General features: G+C 31.3%; 1 protein-coding gene across 1 annotated transcript in view; it reads left to right on the top strand.

Moving 5' to 3' along the window:
• LOC114335995 (ceramide-1-phosphate transfer protein) overlaps positions 1–16,744 on the top strand; it is a 33,552-nt gene that overhangs the window by 5,152 nt on the left and 11,656 nt on the right. Inside the window, exon 3 of the mRNA XM_028286297.2 lies at positions 13,811–13,986. Within this exon, the coding sequence (XP_028142098.1) occupies positions 13,811–13,986 (176 nt within the window). The remainder of the gene's footprint in view (positions 1–13,810; positions 13,987–16,744) is intronic.

Here is a 16,744-nt window from a genome sequence, read left to right on the forward strand (position 1 = left end):
CAGCCTTGCTTTTCTTTTGTCAGAATGTTTTCTGAGGTATTCTGTCCATTGAAGTCTTCTGGATTGCATTTCTTTTACTTTGTTAGTGTTTGGGTATAGTTCTTCCAGCTCTATGTTAGTTCTTATCCTCTATCGCCCTGCTGCTTCATCAAGCACAGGTCCAAAAATCTTCCTTGGAATTTTTCTTTCCCAAACACATAGTCTGTCCTCGTTTGCCTTCGTTATTTTTTTTGTAATCTGTAGTTTTATCCATTGTACAGGGTTATTCACTATATTTTGACCCCCCTGTAAACTGATTTATTTACAGAATTAGAAAAAAATGTAAAATACAAAAGTTATTCGATTTTTAAATTATGATTTTTTGACATATATGTCATACTAGTGACGTCATCCATTTGGGCGTGATGACGTAATCGACTATTTTTTTTAAATGGGAATAGGGGTCGAGTGCTAGCTCATTTGACAGGTTATTCAATTCATTATTCAGTAATATAAACATTAACATGATTAATTATACAGGGTGTCCAAAAATAATTTTTTTAATTAAATTAATTGACACAAAAAGAAGAATGTATGTAATTTATTTAATTCAAAATACATTATACTCCTGTCAGAAAACAGAAATAAATATTTATTGAACAAATAAACATTACTTTTCACTTAAATTCAATGTTCAAGCTGCCTCCCATCTGCCTCTTGGAAGTTTGAACATTGAATTTAAACAAAAATCAATGTTTATTTGTGCAATAAACTTTTATTTCTGTTTTCTAACAGCAGTAAAATGTATTTTAAATTAAATAAATTACATACATTCTTCTTTTTATGTCAATTAATTTAATTAAAAAAAACTTTTTTGTAAAGTTACGGTGTCATGGGCCCTTATGACGTACGGGTATGAAAAATAGATAACAACCTATAGTCCTGTCGAATGTAGGTGTAGAATTTCATAAAAATCGGTCAAACCGTTTCGGAGGAGTATGGCAACTAACACTCTGAACAGAGAATTTCATACATATAGATGTAAAAATTTTGGTGGCTACTAAAATGACTATGTAAAACCTTATAAACCTTCCCTGAACTTCCACAAATAATTTAACATCAAAATTAGCCAAATCAGTCCGGCCATTCTCGAGTTTTAGCGAGAGTAACGGACAGAAATTGATTTTTATATATAAGATTAATTATAAATAAACACTAGTTAGTTCCCTATGAATCAACACTAACGAATTCTTAAAATAATACACTACAGTAGTGTACAGTAACTGTACTGAACAGATATCGATACAGATAACAGAACGGATAAGAGAATTGTGCTATTACACTTAGAAATCTTACGCAGGTTTGTCAAAATGACAGTGACTATTTCTCTATGTTGCCTAATCAGTTACTAGTTATAATATCTTAGATTTCTCGTCACTAAAGTCATTCATTGTTGTACTCATTTTCTCTCATTGGCGGCAGTAAAGTAACACTTTATTGTACTGAAAGAAGAATTTTACTTTACCTGCCGCGATTAATCGAGATTGAATGTAAGTGGTCGATGGCAGTAATCGATTACCTATTTATTTGAGTTAACTTACAATTTATTTACTTTAATTATTAAAAATATTGTACAAAATTTACCACATTGTTACTTAAATTTATGTCAAAAAGTGAAATTCTGTAGTATTTTGTAATTATTATATTTATACAGGGTGAGTCATGAGGAACTGTACATACTCCTACCTCGTATGCAAGCCTCTATGGGGAATAACAAATGACCATTAAAAAGTGTCTGCTCCCATTGTTTACTAATATACAGGGCGAGTTGTTAATTTTTACAGGTATTCGTCATAATTTTTGAACAGTAAGATCGATGTGTCTCTTATTTTGGTCAATCGTTACACTATTACCACCCAATCAACTGATTTATTTAAACTAGAAAAAATCAGGTCCGGCTTTAAAAAATTAGTTCGTTTTGGTCTTAGAAAAAAATTTCACTCTGTGTACGGTTTTTGAAAACTCTAATAAGAATTTTACAAATTAGACAAATAGGCAATTAAAATGGCATATTTATTTTTTCCCCACACAATTACTTGATTTTTTATAAAAAAAATCAAATTTGACTATGAATTAAAAGTTTGGTGAAAAGAGCCATAGATTTAAAAAAATTAACTTTTTTTACAAAAATTAATTTTCTTTAACAAATATTTAATTTATAAGTTACCGCCCAATCAACTGATTTATTCAAACTAGAAAAAAATCAGGTCCGGCTTTAAAAAACTGTTCGTTTTGGTCTTAGAAAAAATTTCACCCTGTATACGGTTTTTGAAAACTCTAATAAGAATTTTACAAATTAGACACATAGTTAATTAAAATGGTGTATTTATTTTTTCCCCACACGATTACTTAATTCTTTATAAAAAAATCAAATTTGACTATAAATTAAAAGTTTGGTGAAGTGAACCATATATTTAAAAAAATTAACTTTTATTACAAAAATTTATTTTTTTTAACAAATATTTAATTTATAAGTAATAATAATACTACCACTGCTCGTGCTATACGTTTTAAATAATACAACCTTTTTAGCCAATTTCCAGAATTTTAAAAGGAACAGGTTGTTTTGAATAATACTAAAACATCATCCTGTATAATATTTGTTTGTCAAAAAGGAGATAAACAAATAAACCTAAATTAAATAAAAACAAAAAGAAATATTTTCCCGTCGTTTTTTGCATCACTACCTTCTCACCATGTATTAATACTATGTATGTGTATAAAAATGATAATTTGACATTTTCGTTGTTTGAGTACATAATTTGACTTTTCGTTCGCCATCGTTATTATTTATTTGTGTTTCTTACACTGTTTGTACTTTTTTGCATTATCATATTTTATAAAATAGTTTGCCGAATCTACTTGCCAATGTAGCCGCCCGAGGTATGTATGTACTTTATGCACGATGGGGCATCACCACATTTCTCAGTTGCTGTTCGTCAACATCTTCATGTAACTTATGGAAATAGGTGGATAGGACGCGGGGGGCCTCATGCATGACCACCTAGATCACCTGATTTTAACCCTGTCGACTATTCCCTATGGGGTCGATTAAAAGAAATGGTTTATCGAGAAAATATCAATAAGCGACAAGAACTAAGTAATTGATAAAATTAATGATTCTTGTAACATTATTAGAAATCCTTAACTCTCAGGAGGTCTATTAGACAGTTGATGGTCCGACAAAGATGGATTTCATTTCGAAAATCTGCTATAAATCTCAAAAAAAAATTGTTTTATTGTTTTATTTGTTTCTTAAGTTCTTTTATGTATCTATGTATACAATAATTGTGGTACACACATACATATTGTTAAATTTACTTAAACATGCAAATAAATCCGATTATGTTCAATGTTCTACATAATATGTATTTTCTTTTCGTTAATTTACTGTATTTTGCCTTTTGAAATAAAACTCTGAGAATTCAATAAAACGACACTACCTATGAATCACTAAACACATACTATACAGGCCGATGTTTTAGTATTACAGTAAAACCTGCCATATCCGGATCAATGTGGCGACAGACCGATCCGGATATGAAAAAATCCGGATATCAAGACCACTACTTCTTTTACAGTCTCTGAAACGTTTTCTCATTCATACATTCCAGTAATCAACGCCGTCAATAACTTTCGTCGATAGACACGTTTTATAGTGTGTATAATACATTATTTCGCCATCTTTTAGTTCTTCTTTTAGTGCGTTGTCCAACAGCAGGTCTGCCTTTCTCGGTAGATTTCGGTAGATCCGGAGGGCGCAGAACCGTCCGGATATGGGGAGGTCCGGATATGACAGGTCCGGATATGGCAGGTTGTACTGTATTCAAAACAACCTCTTCCTTTTGAAATTCTGGAAATTAGCTAAAAGGGTTTTATTATAATAAAAATTAAAAATTAAATATTTATAAAAATATATATTATATTATAAAAAATTAAATATTTGTTACAGAAAATAGATTTTGCAAAAAAAATATATTTTTTTAAATCTATGGTTCATTTCACCAAACTTTAATTCATAGTCAAATTTGATTTTTTTACAAAAAATTAAGTAATCGTGTGGGGAAAAAAATAAATATGCAATTTTAATTGCCTATTTGTGTAATTTGTAAAATTCTTATTAGAGTTTTCAAAAACCATATACAGGGTGAAAGACCAAAACCAATTAATTTTTTAAATCCGTCCCTTTTTCTAGTTTGAATAAATCAGTTGATTTGGTGGTAACTTATAAATTAAATATTTGTTAAAAAAAATTTACTAAAAAAAATTAATTTTTGTAATAAAAGTTAATTTTTATAAATATATGGTTCACTTTATCAAACTTTTAATTCATAGTCAAATTTGGTTTTTTTATAAAAAATTAAGCAAACGTATGGGGAAAATATAAATAGGCCATTTTAATTACCTATTTGTCTAATTTGTAAAATTATTATTAGAGTTTTTAAAAACCGTATACAGGGTGAAATTTTTTCTAAGATCAAAACGAACTAATTTTTTAAAACCGGACCTGATTTTTTTCTAGTTTGAATAAATCAGTTGATTGAGTGGTAATAGTGTAACCAATTGACCAAAATAAGAGACACATCGATCTTACCGTTCAAAAATTATGACGAATACAAATTTATGTAAAAATTAACAACTCGCCCTGTATATTATTAAACAATGGGAGCAGAAGGGGTCTCCATACGAGGTAGAAGTGGGTCCCGGTGAATTCGTAACTATTTTAATCCCCCATACTAATTACAGGCCAATTGGTAACTCTGGTCCTCAGGTAATTTTTCGGTAACCAATCAACTACCGGTGAATTCGTAACTAAATAAAGGTATAATCTTTTAGACTTGACATAAACATATGGAAAATCTCTTTGCTTTTAAATTATCAGATGGATTTAAATAATTTATCATTGCTAAACATCTAAATATTGAATTTACAATTACTTGATAAAAACCAAGCTCGTGTAGAGCTATACTTAATGGAAATAATATTTTTATCACGTGTTTGAAACACATTGTTTCAATTATTTTATTAAGATATTTCAGTTTTTGCTATTTTTTATAGGTACATATAATACAAATATAATGTTTTTAAGCAAACCAAGAAACATTCGGTTTATATTTAAGGTATTAGATTTAATCAATGGTTTCGAATTCACCTGAAGAAAGTTTCGAGTTGGCAGGTCAGGTAATAGAAAAGTTACGAATTGGCCGGTGTACATTTTGATTTGAAAATTTTTGTCATTAAAAGTTACGAGTTGGCGCGTGTCCGTAGGAGTATGTACAGTTCCTCATGACTCGCCCTGTATAAAATAAATCAAAACTTTACCGATTTAGTAATTATTCCGTATGGATAAGATAACTATCGATTAAAAATCGAAAGGGGCCATCATGCAAGTCATCTGTCATCACTGTCATGAAATTTTTATTAGGTCTAAAATTTAAAAAAAAATTTAAGTTGTAAATTGTAAGTGCTAAAACCAATATCAAATTGTTGGCGATAAAATTTTGTATGCAAGATGTCAGTAAATACTCTTTATCGAACTCGTCTGTTATTCGCCTCGCTCGCTATACTCGCTCTGCTCATACTATCAGACTCGTTCGATAAAAAGTAACTTTACTGACTTGGTACATAAATAACTATTATTTGAAGAAAGCGTATTTTTTTGTTCTTCTTAATGGCGGTACAGGCTCGTTTTTTTTAAAATATTATACTTAATTAAATAGTAATTTCCATATACTAACATATTTCTCAAATTCGGCTCTGTACCGCCATTCTTTACTATATTACGAATATGTGTGCCAAATATCTCGACAAAATATTCAAAATTAAAGCCGCAATCTTGGAACGCGTTTTCAGTTTTGATGATGCGCACTGTAGCCTCTTAGATATGTGAAGTTTATTTAGTATCTAGATACCACCACCCACCAAGTTCAAGACCCACAAAAGATCAAAATATTAACTATCGTCTGAAGAAAACTCGGATTATGAAAAACTGTTGCAATCACTATTTTTTGTTTCTTCCAAGTTAATGGCACTGGCAGGCAATCACCATCAGTCACGTTGATAATTACAGGTTCAATGAAACATCCACTCTAGTGTTTAGATTCCACATTCTGCTTTCTTCTTTTCTAGCATGTGTTATGCAATTTTTCTATGATTCTGGCGTGATGTTTACTATAGTAGTAACTAGCAGACCTTTCACATCATACATTTTAAAAGTTAAGTTTACCTTTTCTACTTGATTCTTTATTTGAACTCATATAAGTTCGATATGGTTCAGCTCACAATGATAAGGAAGGAGGCACAATTGAAGGGCTTGGTGCAATCGCCCACATGCACATTGCCTAGTTTTGAGGAAAATGTGCATATCGATCCTAAGGATTATGCTATTAACATTTTTGGTGCAATAACCATTCACGTTGTTCTACACTGAATTTCTTACACACTACGTGTACGGTTTTTGCTCCAAACTGGGCAGAGGTATTTTTGAAGGCAAGAAATGTCATAAACTTAATTTCAACAAAAGTGGTTCTTGACTGGTTATTACACCAAACCCTTCAATTATGTTCTTTTCATGAGCGATTTCTTCTGCAACATATTTCTTGCATTCAGGTATGTTTCCTTGCAAAATTTAATAATTAGTACTGTACTTTCAACATGTTGTCATTGAATGATATATTTCTTTGAGAGAGCCAGTTCATGATGTCAGCTTTCTGCCAGGCAATTTTTAATTGCTACACTACAATAGTTCAATAGTCGACTATGGTGAATAAGATTTATTGTTTATAACAACCACAGAATTTGGTTCAAGGTCTTTGAAAACCAACTTTCAAAGGTTTCACTGTTTATTGTGTTTGTTAGATAGTTCTATCAAGATGCTACTTTATTTTTGAAATTGCTAATATCAGCATTATCTGTTATTCTCAATTTTATTTTTCTTGAAAAGTCTCAATTATTTTCTTCCAGTATTTTGTAAGTTATTTTTAGATATCATATGGATTATCATCATTTTATCTAAAGGTGCTTTAACCTTCATTTTATTTTCATTACAACACTTACTAATCCAAGGATTAACTGTATCTTTATTATTTTTGTGTATTTTTAAATACACCAAAATTTTTACCAAGGGTGGGGACTTTGGGGAGGGTCAGGATAATTTTTTTTGAAATCATTTTAGTTTATGTGAGTTTATAGGTTTAATTATCAGAAAAGTCTGACTTACTTCACTACAACTACAACTGATACATCACTAGAAGATTTAAAACAATTGACACAGCTTGAACAATTAATTTACATTTTAGTTATATACATAATGCATTTGTCCAATTTCCCCTGAAGTATGGGAGATATTGGACCTATGTGAATACTCGTAGTGGGTGACATTAGACAGATACATTTATTATTATGAGTAATTGTAAAGTAGACAAATAACTCTAGTATTTTTGTTGAAGGCAATATTGTACCAAATCTACATTAAAATACGCCATATTGTAAAAACATGTTCTTGTATCTTTTATTGGAGAGGGTAGTTTGGCCAATATATCAGAAAAAGGCATGAAAGAGCTTTCGTATGTCTCAAGAAATCGATTAGATTGAAGTTGTTGTTTTTTAAAAATTTAACCATATAGTCAATATGTAAGCCTTTTACGTATAGTATAGTAGATAATAAATAAAATACAATTTTCTTATCAGAAATGCATTACTTATGCTAATTGCGTCACGTCAATTTGCTTTACCAGTTTAATTAGCATTTTACTACCATACAAAAATATTAAAAAAACTAAGTTTTCAATCTAATAGCACATAAAACAACATCCAAAAATATTATTCTACATCTACATCCTACCAGACTGAAAACAATAGGAACCTTCTCTGGTAACACCTCCGAGGCTTCTACAATTTGCAAGCCATAACGGATGCTGAGACTAAGGAAGATGAGGGAATTTTACAATTTATAATTCACTTCCCATCTGCTCAGCACGGTAAAGTTCCAACGAGAATGGTTCCTTTCGTACTCCAATCGGAGTAAACATGTAAATCAAAAATGAATAACCATTTTGAATTTCGTTGCAACACGAAACTACAGCCGCATCATTATTCCAGTTCAATCAGAGAGTGCAGCAAGCACCTCTACCGGTTTCTAAACTTATTAGTTTCTCATCAGGAGGCACATATGCTGCTCTCTCTGGCCCAACTAGGACAAACCCCGGCGTGCAGTTACGGATCGCAACAAAAGAAATGGCAGGGATGCCCTAGCGGCAACTGCTATGAAAAAACTAAGTTTTCAATCTAATAGCACATAAAACAACATCCAAAAATGCTATCCTACATCCTACCAGACTGAAAACAATAGGGACCTTCTCTGGTAACACCTCCGAGGCTTATACAATTTGCAAGGATTTGTGTCTTTAGATTATTTTTGTTCGTTTGTGCCTTTGATCGTTTTTAAAAATATATACGGGATTACTTTGTTTTATTGTTATTAGGTTATTTTATGATACAATATTGTATAATTTCAGAATTCCGCATATAAGAGTCGAAACTGGCTGTTGCTAGATAATATTCAATAACTACAATATCCAATTTATTTTTATAACTGACAATAAAGATAAAAATTCAGATGTTGAAATGTAAAATAATTGTATAACAATTATACATATAGGCCAGGAACCGAAGCTTTTCACCTCGCAATTTTTACAGAATGGATAGATTTGCTTGAAAATTTGAAAATAAGTAGTAGATAGACCAAGGATAAAAATCTATATGATGCGGAAAGACGCTTTTACCATGGGGGTGGTTGTCACCCCATCTCGGGGGTGGAAATTTTTTATTATATTTTGACCGCAAAAGTTGATAAAAACATTCATTCTAAGCAAAAAATGTTCCATACATTTTTTTGATAAAATTAACAGTTTTCGATTTATTGCCATCGAAAATGTTAGTTTTATATCGAAAAAATCAATGTTTTGATAGGTATACTCATTTACGATTCACTCAATTTTTGCCGTAGAAAAATTTTTTTTAAAACCAGGTTCTTGAGAATTGAATATCCTAAAATTTTATATTGAAACATTTTTTCGTATCTCTGATGCTAATCTTTATATTCTGAAGAAAATGGCATTTTTTACCAAGCTACAAAAATTCGTTATTCGCTTTTAACTCCTGTTTTTAAAAACTAATCATTTTAAGCAAGTCAAACATCTAGAATCTATTAATAATACATAAATAAATAAGAATGAATAAGGCCAATGACTAAAAACACCGCTAACTTACATTATTATGCTTCCAATTGGATTTCTCCTTTTTTTTTTCAAAAAAATATATTGATTTTTTAACCCTAACATTTTTAATTTTGATCCTAGAAGTTTGTTAAAAAAGAATTTTGTAGGTTTTTATAAAGTCTATAAGGCTATGAAAATTAATTCTTGTTAAAATCCTCAGTCGCAAAAAGAGGTGACTTTGAAAGGGTTGGTAAAGGTGGTTTTTGCATGTTATTACAAGTTATAATTGTCGATAGCTCACTAAATTTTTACCGTAGAAAACATTTTTGCAAACCAGGTTTTTGGAAATTAAATCGGCTACAATTTCATATTTGAACATTTTTTCGTATCTCTGATGCTAATCTTGCTATTCTGAAGAAAAGGCAATTTTTTCCAAACTACAAAAATTCGTTATTTGCTTTTAACTTCATTTTTTTTAAAACTATTCATTCTAAGCCGGTCAAACTTCTAGAACCGATTAATAATACATAAATACCAAAGATCAAATAAGGTCAATGACTAATTTTAATTAGGGTGGTGATTAAGGGGTTGCTTCCCATTACTTTTTCGCTGAAAAAATAGGGACTGACATTCTTTTCATTATAAGTTACTTAATTTTTGAGCTAGAGACTTTTTCTATTTCTGGAGATAGACATTTTTAATACTTTAAATTAGTTTGAACAAGATTTGTTTAAATTAATTAGTTTGTCCTCGAAAAATGCATAGTTTTCTCGTCTTTTGACTTTGAAACTACAATATTTAGCATTTGACGAAGAAGAGCCGAAATATAATCAAGTATAGCTCGATTAGTATCGGTCTTAAAGAAAATCTAAAAACATGTTTTTGTTTATTTTTTCAAAAGTTATATTTTTTTAAGTAAAGTTTTTTTGATAAAACGAAAACTTTTGGAGTTATTAGCAGAAAACTTATTAAAAACAATGATTTTTTCGATATAAAACCAACACTTTCGATAGCGAATAAATCGAAAACTATCAATTTTATTAAAAAAATGTATAGAACGTTTTTTGCTAAGAATGAACGTTTTTACCAAGTTTTGTGATTACAATATAATAAAAAATTTCCACCCCTAAGATGGGGGGCAACCACCCCCATGGTAAAAGCGCCCTTCCGCATGATATAGATATTGCTCCTTGGACTATCCACTACTTATTCTCAATTTTTCAAGCAAATCGATCCATTCTGTAAAAATTGCGAGGTTTTGTCCTATTTTAAGCTTCATTACTTGGACTAATAGAAGGATACACAAAACTATAACGCATATAAACTTTGATTATGTGTACTCGTAGTAGCTCAACATTCCTAAATTATTCTTTTAAAATGAAAAAGAAAAAAAATTTCTTTAACCAAAAAATGAGTATTTTAAATCATAAAATTGTGTTTTTCTTATCGAACCGCAAAACTTATTGACCAACCTAGTATCTTGTGTTTAGCTAACCAGTGGTCCAAAATGGTAATGGACTGAATATTGTTTCTCGGTATCTGCCTTTTATTTTCATAAATTTCATATATTATTCGAGTATTCAACCTAATCCTACAATGATACTTCAGATTTCAATCAAACTTTTTGTTCTATAAACTTGCTTTCATTAGAATGCGTATTTTTCACATATTATAGGAAAAGTCAAACAATAAGGAATGCACTTAATTTCCTCCTTGTTGCCATATTCTAAATTTGAAAAAATATATAGGGTATAATCAGATTTTTTTGACATGCCTGACATGCCATTCCTATTACAGCGAGCATTTCATTGGGTAGAATTAGTGACGAGTTTATATGACGTCATTATTATATTTCGATGGTAACTGACGTCTGTCATAATATTGGAGGTTAATATAACGTCAAATTATTGTTTTCAAATTATATTTTATTTATTTCCCTTCCCTATCCTTGATTGGTCGATTATGTTCGTAATAGTTTTGTTGTATGGTATGGTGTACCTATTGGGACCGTGCAAGTTCGGAAAAGCGACACCTGGTTTCATAGTTCGGCAAAATTTTTCGCACTTTTAATTATATTGGCCGATCATATTGGTCCTAGTTACTGGACAATTGTCAAGGCCATAGCCCAAAAAAATTATAAGAAGAAAAAGTAATATTTAGGTTATGTTATTAAAAGGTAAACATCTGTATGTAGTAAATAAAATGAATTATTAAAATGTACTACTACAAGCAAAATACAATTAATTAAATTACTTTTATATAATAATTGCATATCATAAGTATCAATATTGTGGAGCAACATATAATTTTTCTCCTTCATTGATAATGGATATGAAATATACGTCAATTTGACAATTTCAATTGACAATGAATTTAAGAAAGTTGTAAGATTTCTCCGCTATTCGCGCACGATCGTTTCTCGTATACCCTCCAAGTACTTGCACACGGCGAATAGTTAGTTAGGCGTTAATTTTAAGCAATGTTGCTGGCTAAATGGACACAGCTCCCAAAGAACACAAAAGAAGAAGAAAAAAAGTAAACAAAAAAATCTTACATAACCTTCTATATTACAACATGACTTTAACACTTATATTACAGATAGTTATCTTTGTTTCCCACTATTAAGGCGGCTCCACACACAACGGAAAAACCGAAGGCATGCCTTGAGGCGAAAAACCTCAAGGAAAATCTCTCTGTGTGTATGGAGAATTCTATTGAGGTATTCCTGCAGATCTGATGCGTGGAGGCCGGAAATTGCAATACAAAATATCATTTTGGGAGACCTCCACATTTTTGGGTTCGCTTCAAGGCCTGGCGCCTCAAGGCATGCCTTCGGTTTTTCTGTTGTGTCTGGAGCCACCTTTAAAGACAAAGAGAAACAGTGTAGCCGGTAGCTGTTTTGGTAAATATACATATGTTTTTATTCGGCAACAGCGCTTTCCTGCTAAACCTAACGGTAGCAAAAAAACTTATATATGAGGAAAAATTTGTTGAATTTGTTTGTCGTCAAGTTTGTACTGGTGGGTTATGATGTCATTAAATCTATGACGTGCATTCCTAATCGTTTGACTTTCAGTTTACCACATACTTAATGCTTTCATGCTGTTGATTTATTAAATCTCCTTATTTACTTACTTGCGTAACTGCAGAGTGATAGTGAAGTATATTATTCAACGAGCATGTGATGATGGCTATTACTCACGATGATGAAGTTTGCGACACGAGCCGTAGGCGAGTGTCGTAATTTATCAGAGTGAGTAATAGCCATTACATGCAAGTAGAATACTATACTTTTTCTACGACCTTTTTTTATTTTAATTAGTAAAAAAACATAATTATCAACTACTCGAGATTAAAATTATAATTGAAAAAAATAAATTTTGTTTACCAATACCTAGTACACGGCTGAATAATTTGTTGCTTACTATTAATTAGCAATGCTGTCTTAATTATGTATTGTAAAAAGACACAACAAGAAATAGTCAATTCAAATTATATTCATTTCCGAAAAATTATAAGTACTTCTTCTTCTTCTTCGTTTTTTTGGCTTGCATACAAGTGCATCTGCCAGCACATTTCATGTAGGTTATGCGAGTCTTGCTCGAAGCAATGCACAACCTACGTTTTTATCCTTACAAATAATAATATATATAACTTTTCTTCAAATATCCATTATTCCATTTAACTAAGAACAAACACATTAGCAACCATGCTCGAAAAAAATTCTTCCTTAATAAAGATAAATTGCCATAATTTTACTACAATAACTATAACAGACAACACTAAGCTACTTCACTTTCACGAATTATAACTAAAAATTAACTTTTCTTTGGGGATTATTTAGATAACTTCAAATAAATTTTTCATTCTTCATAAAACATCCTTCGGCGGCCATTGCCGCCAAAGGTCCCCCCTTTCTCAAAATTATAAGTATAAATTTGTACCTACTGTCATTGTAATAAATAGGAAATGGTGCGTGGACGTATTTTTAAAAAGTTACAATGCACATTTATATTTAACTATATAATATAATTAACTATATATACTATGTTATAATGTATTTAAAACATATAACACAAGATCACTTTATAAAATAGACACAATATAAGTTTTAAATTCCAATAAACACAGCAAATACGCTAATGTCACTGTCATTGAAAATCGTAAACGTCAAAATTCATAATAGTAAACAAGGTCACAAGGTATAAAAGTAAAAAATATACTGACGCATTGTTTCAGTAAAAATCCTTTAAAAATTTTTCGAGGTTAAATTAATATTGATATAAATTAGAATAATTATTGTGTCAAATAAACAAGTTTAAGTAATTTTATTTGCAGTTTATATAGTGACATTCGCCACTTGAACCTAACTTCAGCCCGTGAGTAATGAACTATTACTCACGGGTAAAGTAATGGCTGTTATTATCTATTCAGAAATAGCAAATAATGAGCATATTATTAAACGGTCGTAGAAAAAATATTTATTTTATTTAAAGTTATAGTGTATTTCTCTTCAATAGGTAAATTTTTAATATTTTTTAATTTCAATTTAGATTTTATCAGACTATTCCTGGAAAAGCTTAAGGACATCAAAAATGAAGAAGGCACCTCAACTATATGTAGAGCAGCATATGATCAAACGTTATCGAAACATCATCCTTACCTGATCAGGTCTGGGGCACAAGTAGCAATTTATACACTGCCTACCAAAGAAGTATTACTACAAAGAGTAAGTTGATGAATCGTTAGCTATTGTATGAAAAGTTTGAAATATTTTTCTTTACATTTTGTCTTCCTTATATTCCTTTATTTAAGGATCAAAAGAATAATTTTTTCCTGAAAATTGGTTGTAATGAAAATTACGTTTTATATTCCACTCCGGAAATCGTTTTGAAAAAATTTAAATTAAATTATGGAAGTTGTACACCTTTGGTTATGTATTGTTGACTGTTGATGATAGATGATAGACCTAATTGATAGGCAACTAACTTACTCGGCCTCGATTTTGTCGGCAGATAGCCACAGTTTGAGTTGTTTTAATTTGGGGATGATATCAAAGGTTTGTTCGTAGTACGATCAGCAACCGTTGCCGAATATCAGACGCATGCGCGTTCGTAGTCTACGAACGCTAACTATTAACTGCGCATCGCTAAGGCAGGAATCAGACTGCCCGACCGACCACGACCAACCGTCCGACGGCGAACAACCAACTTTTGTATTTTTATTTTTTAAACTCACATTGATCGATCGACCGTCAGGAGGCTGTAGCAACCTAGCAACATAACCACATTTTTGTAGTTTCATTTTAGGCGGCTCTTTGTAGACAATTGAATGATGGATAGCATTAGCAGCGATAATTCTACTGATAAATTGTGTGCAAATTGTAAAAATAATGGCAATGCTATTATAAATGCTATTATAAATAATGGCAATGCTATTTGCTAATAATTAATAATCCAACAAAGAAACAAAAACAAATAAAATTTTATAGGTTAATTAAAAATTTTGAAGTGTCAATGGTCAGTGTCATTGCTCAGAACAGTACAAATGAATGCGAAATGTTCCATATCCATCGACCCAACGACCAAAAATTCCAACACGTCCGAATTTCAAAACTGGACGATCGTTGTAAGTGATGGACGGTCCACCAGTCTGACTCTGCGCATAAATTTTCATAGACTGGTAATTTTGGTCGATCGTGGACGGTCGGTCTGGTCCTTGGGTCTGGTCGAGCAGTCTGATTCCGGCCTAACTGTTAACTGTGTATGCGTCTGATGGTTGCCAACGGTTCCAGACCGTACTACGATACGAACAAACCTCAAATTCGGTTTTGTTGTGAGTTTGTGTGTTTGTATTTTTTATGTATTGGCTGTGACTTTCAACGATAGCGCTCTCTCGCGGTTTGAAACTCGTACTTTTCTGATAAAATTGGTGGATGTGAAATATTCAAAACAAGAAAAATAGATATTTATCTATAAAAACACAAATTATGAACTGAAATATTATTGTAACCTGATTACTGAACGAATACACAAAATTGATGGTAAAAGTAATTATGTTTTTTTTATTTCATTCATTATAATTTTAATATTTAATATATAAATTCGTGCGACTGGATGACTGCTTACGCAAGAGGCCATTGAGAAAAAGAAGAAGTTAATGTGAAATTTAGAGGTTCTCTGTTTTTATTGGCTGTCAGTTTCGTCGGTAGCGCTCTCTCGCGGTTTGAAACTTGTACTTTTCTGATAAAATTGTTCAAATTCAATGCACAAAACTGCCACTAACAGCGCTGGCGAAAACTGCCAAAAACCCTCTACAGTTGAGTCCGCGAATCTTTACCCGTGCGTCATCATTTAAAGCATACGAAATAAGTCGGAAATTGAAATTTACTAAACGCAACAGCAAGTCACTTACTGTCACTTGTTGTTGTATTTAGTAAATTTTAATTTCCGATTTATCATCAACTTCTTTCGTATGCTTTAAATGATGACGCACGGGTAAAGATTCGCGAACTCAACTGTACTCATCGGCTCACAGCGAATACACGATTGATGAGAATTTTTTTCATGCATTAATATTGATATATTCTTGTTACTTACTTCTTCTTTTAGTATTGGCAACCAGAGTCTGATAAATTCTGCTGATGGGTTTGCTACACATTTTTCTTCATTAAGTAATATGAGAGCTGCTTGTTTGATTTTCCTCTTGTTCATGTATGTTTCTTTTATTACTATTGATGTATCTTTCCATTCTACTCTGTGCTCATTGTCCCAAGCATGTTTGCATATTTTTGTGATCTGTCGAAGGCCCTGCTTTTGACGTATGTTGTTTCATGCTCGTTTATTCTGACATTTAGTGGTCTTGCAGTTTCTCCTACGTAAAAATTGTTGTATTAACAAGGTATTTTATAGATGCAGTTCTTTGATCTCTCTTGTGTGTTGTTTGGTTTGTTTGGTCAAAATAGATCTTACTGTATTGGTTGTTTTGATGTATTTATTTCCATCTTTTTTTTAATTTTCCGATTATTCCGGTGGTGTGGTTGACGGAATTAATAAAAAATAAGTGTAACAACGAACAGTAATATATTTATTTGTTTTGGGTAAACAAGCGGTGCTTTGCTTATATCTCGAAAGAGGGTTATTTGTTAGCGCGGGCGAGAGGGTGTGTCTGCATCGTTCGCATGCTGTCTAGAGACTGACTTTCGGACCACCAACTATTATGTCAACTGGTTTTGCGATAATGGCCAGAAAGGGCCATAAATTACTGCATCTGCCTTTTAAAAGATGTGAACCTTTTTGTATTTTAAGAAATTGACATAAAGAGTGTGGCGATCTGACATCGTAATCCATTAGTGTTTCCTTTAAAAAAACATTAATTTTATACAATTTGTTTAGGGATACATTTTGGTTTCTCGAAATCAACGGCCCTTGTTGGCATATGGTTTGTATGTTACATGTGAGTTTTAAATGAATAATGTTGTTTCGTTT

The sequence above is a fragment of the Diabrotica virgifera genome, chromosome 1 (assembly GCF_917563875.1).
Source record: "Diabrotica virgifera virgifera chromosome 1, PGI_DIABVI_V3a".
NCBI classification, from domain to species: Eukaryota; Metazoa; Arthropoda; class Insecta; order Coleoptera; family Chrysomelidae; genus Diabrotica; species Diabrotica virgifera.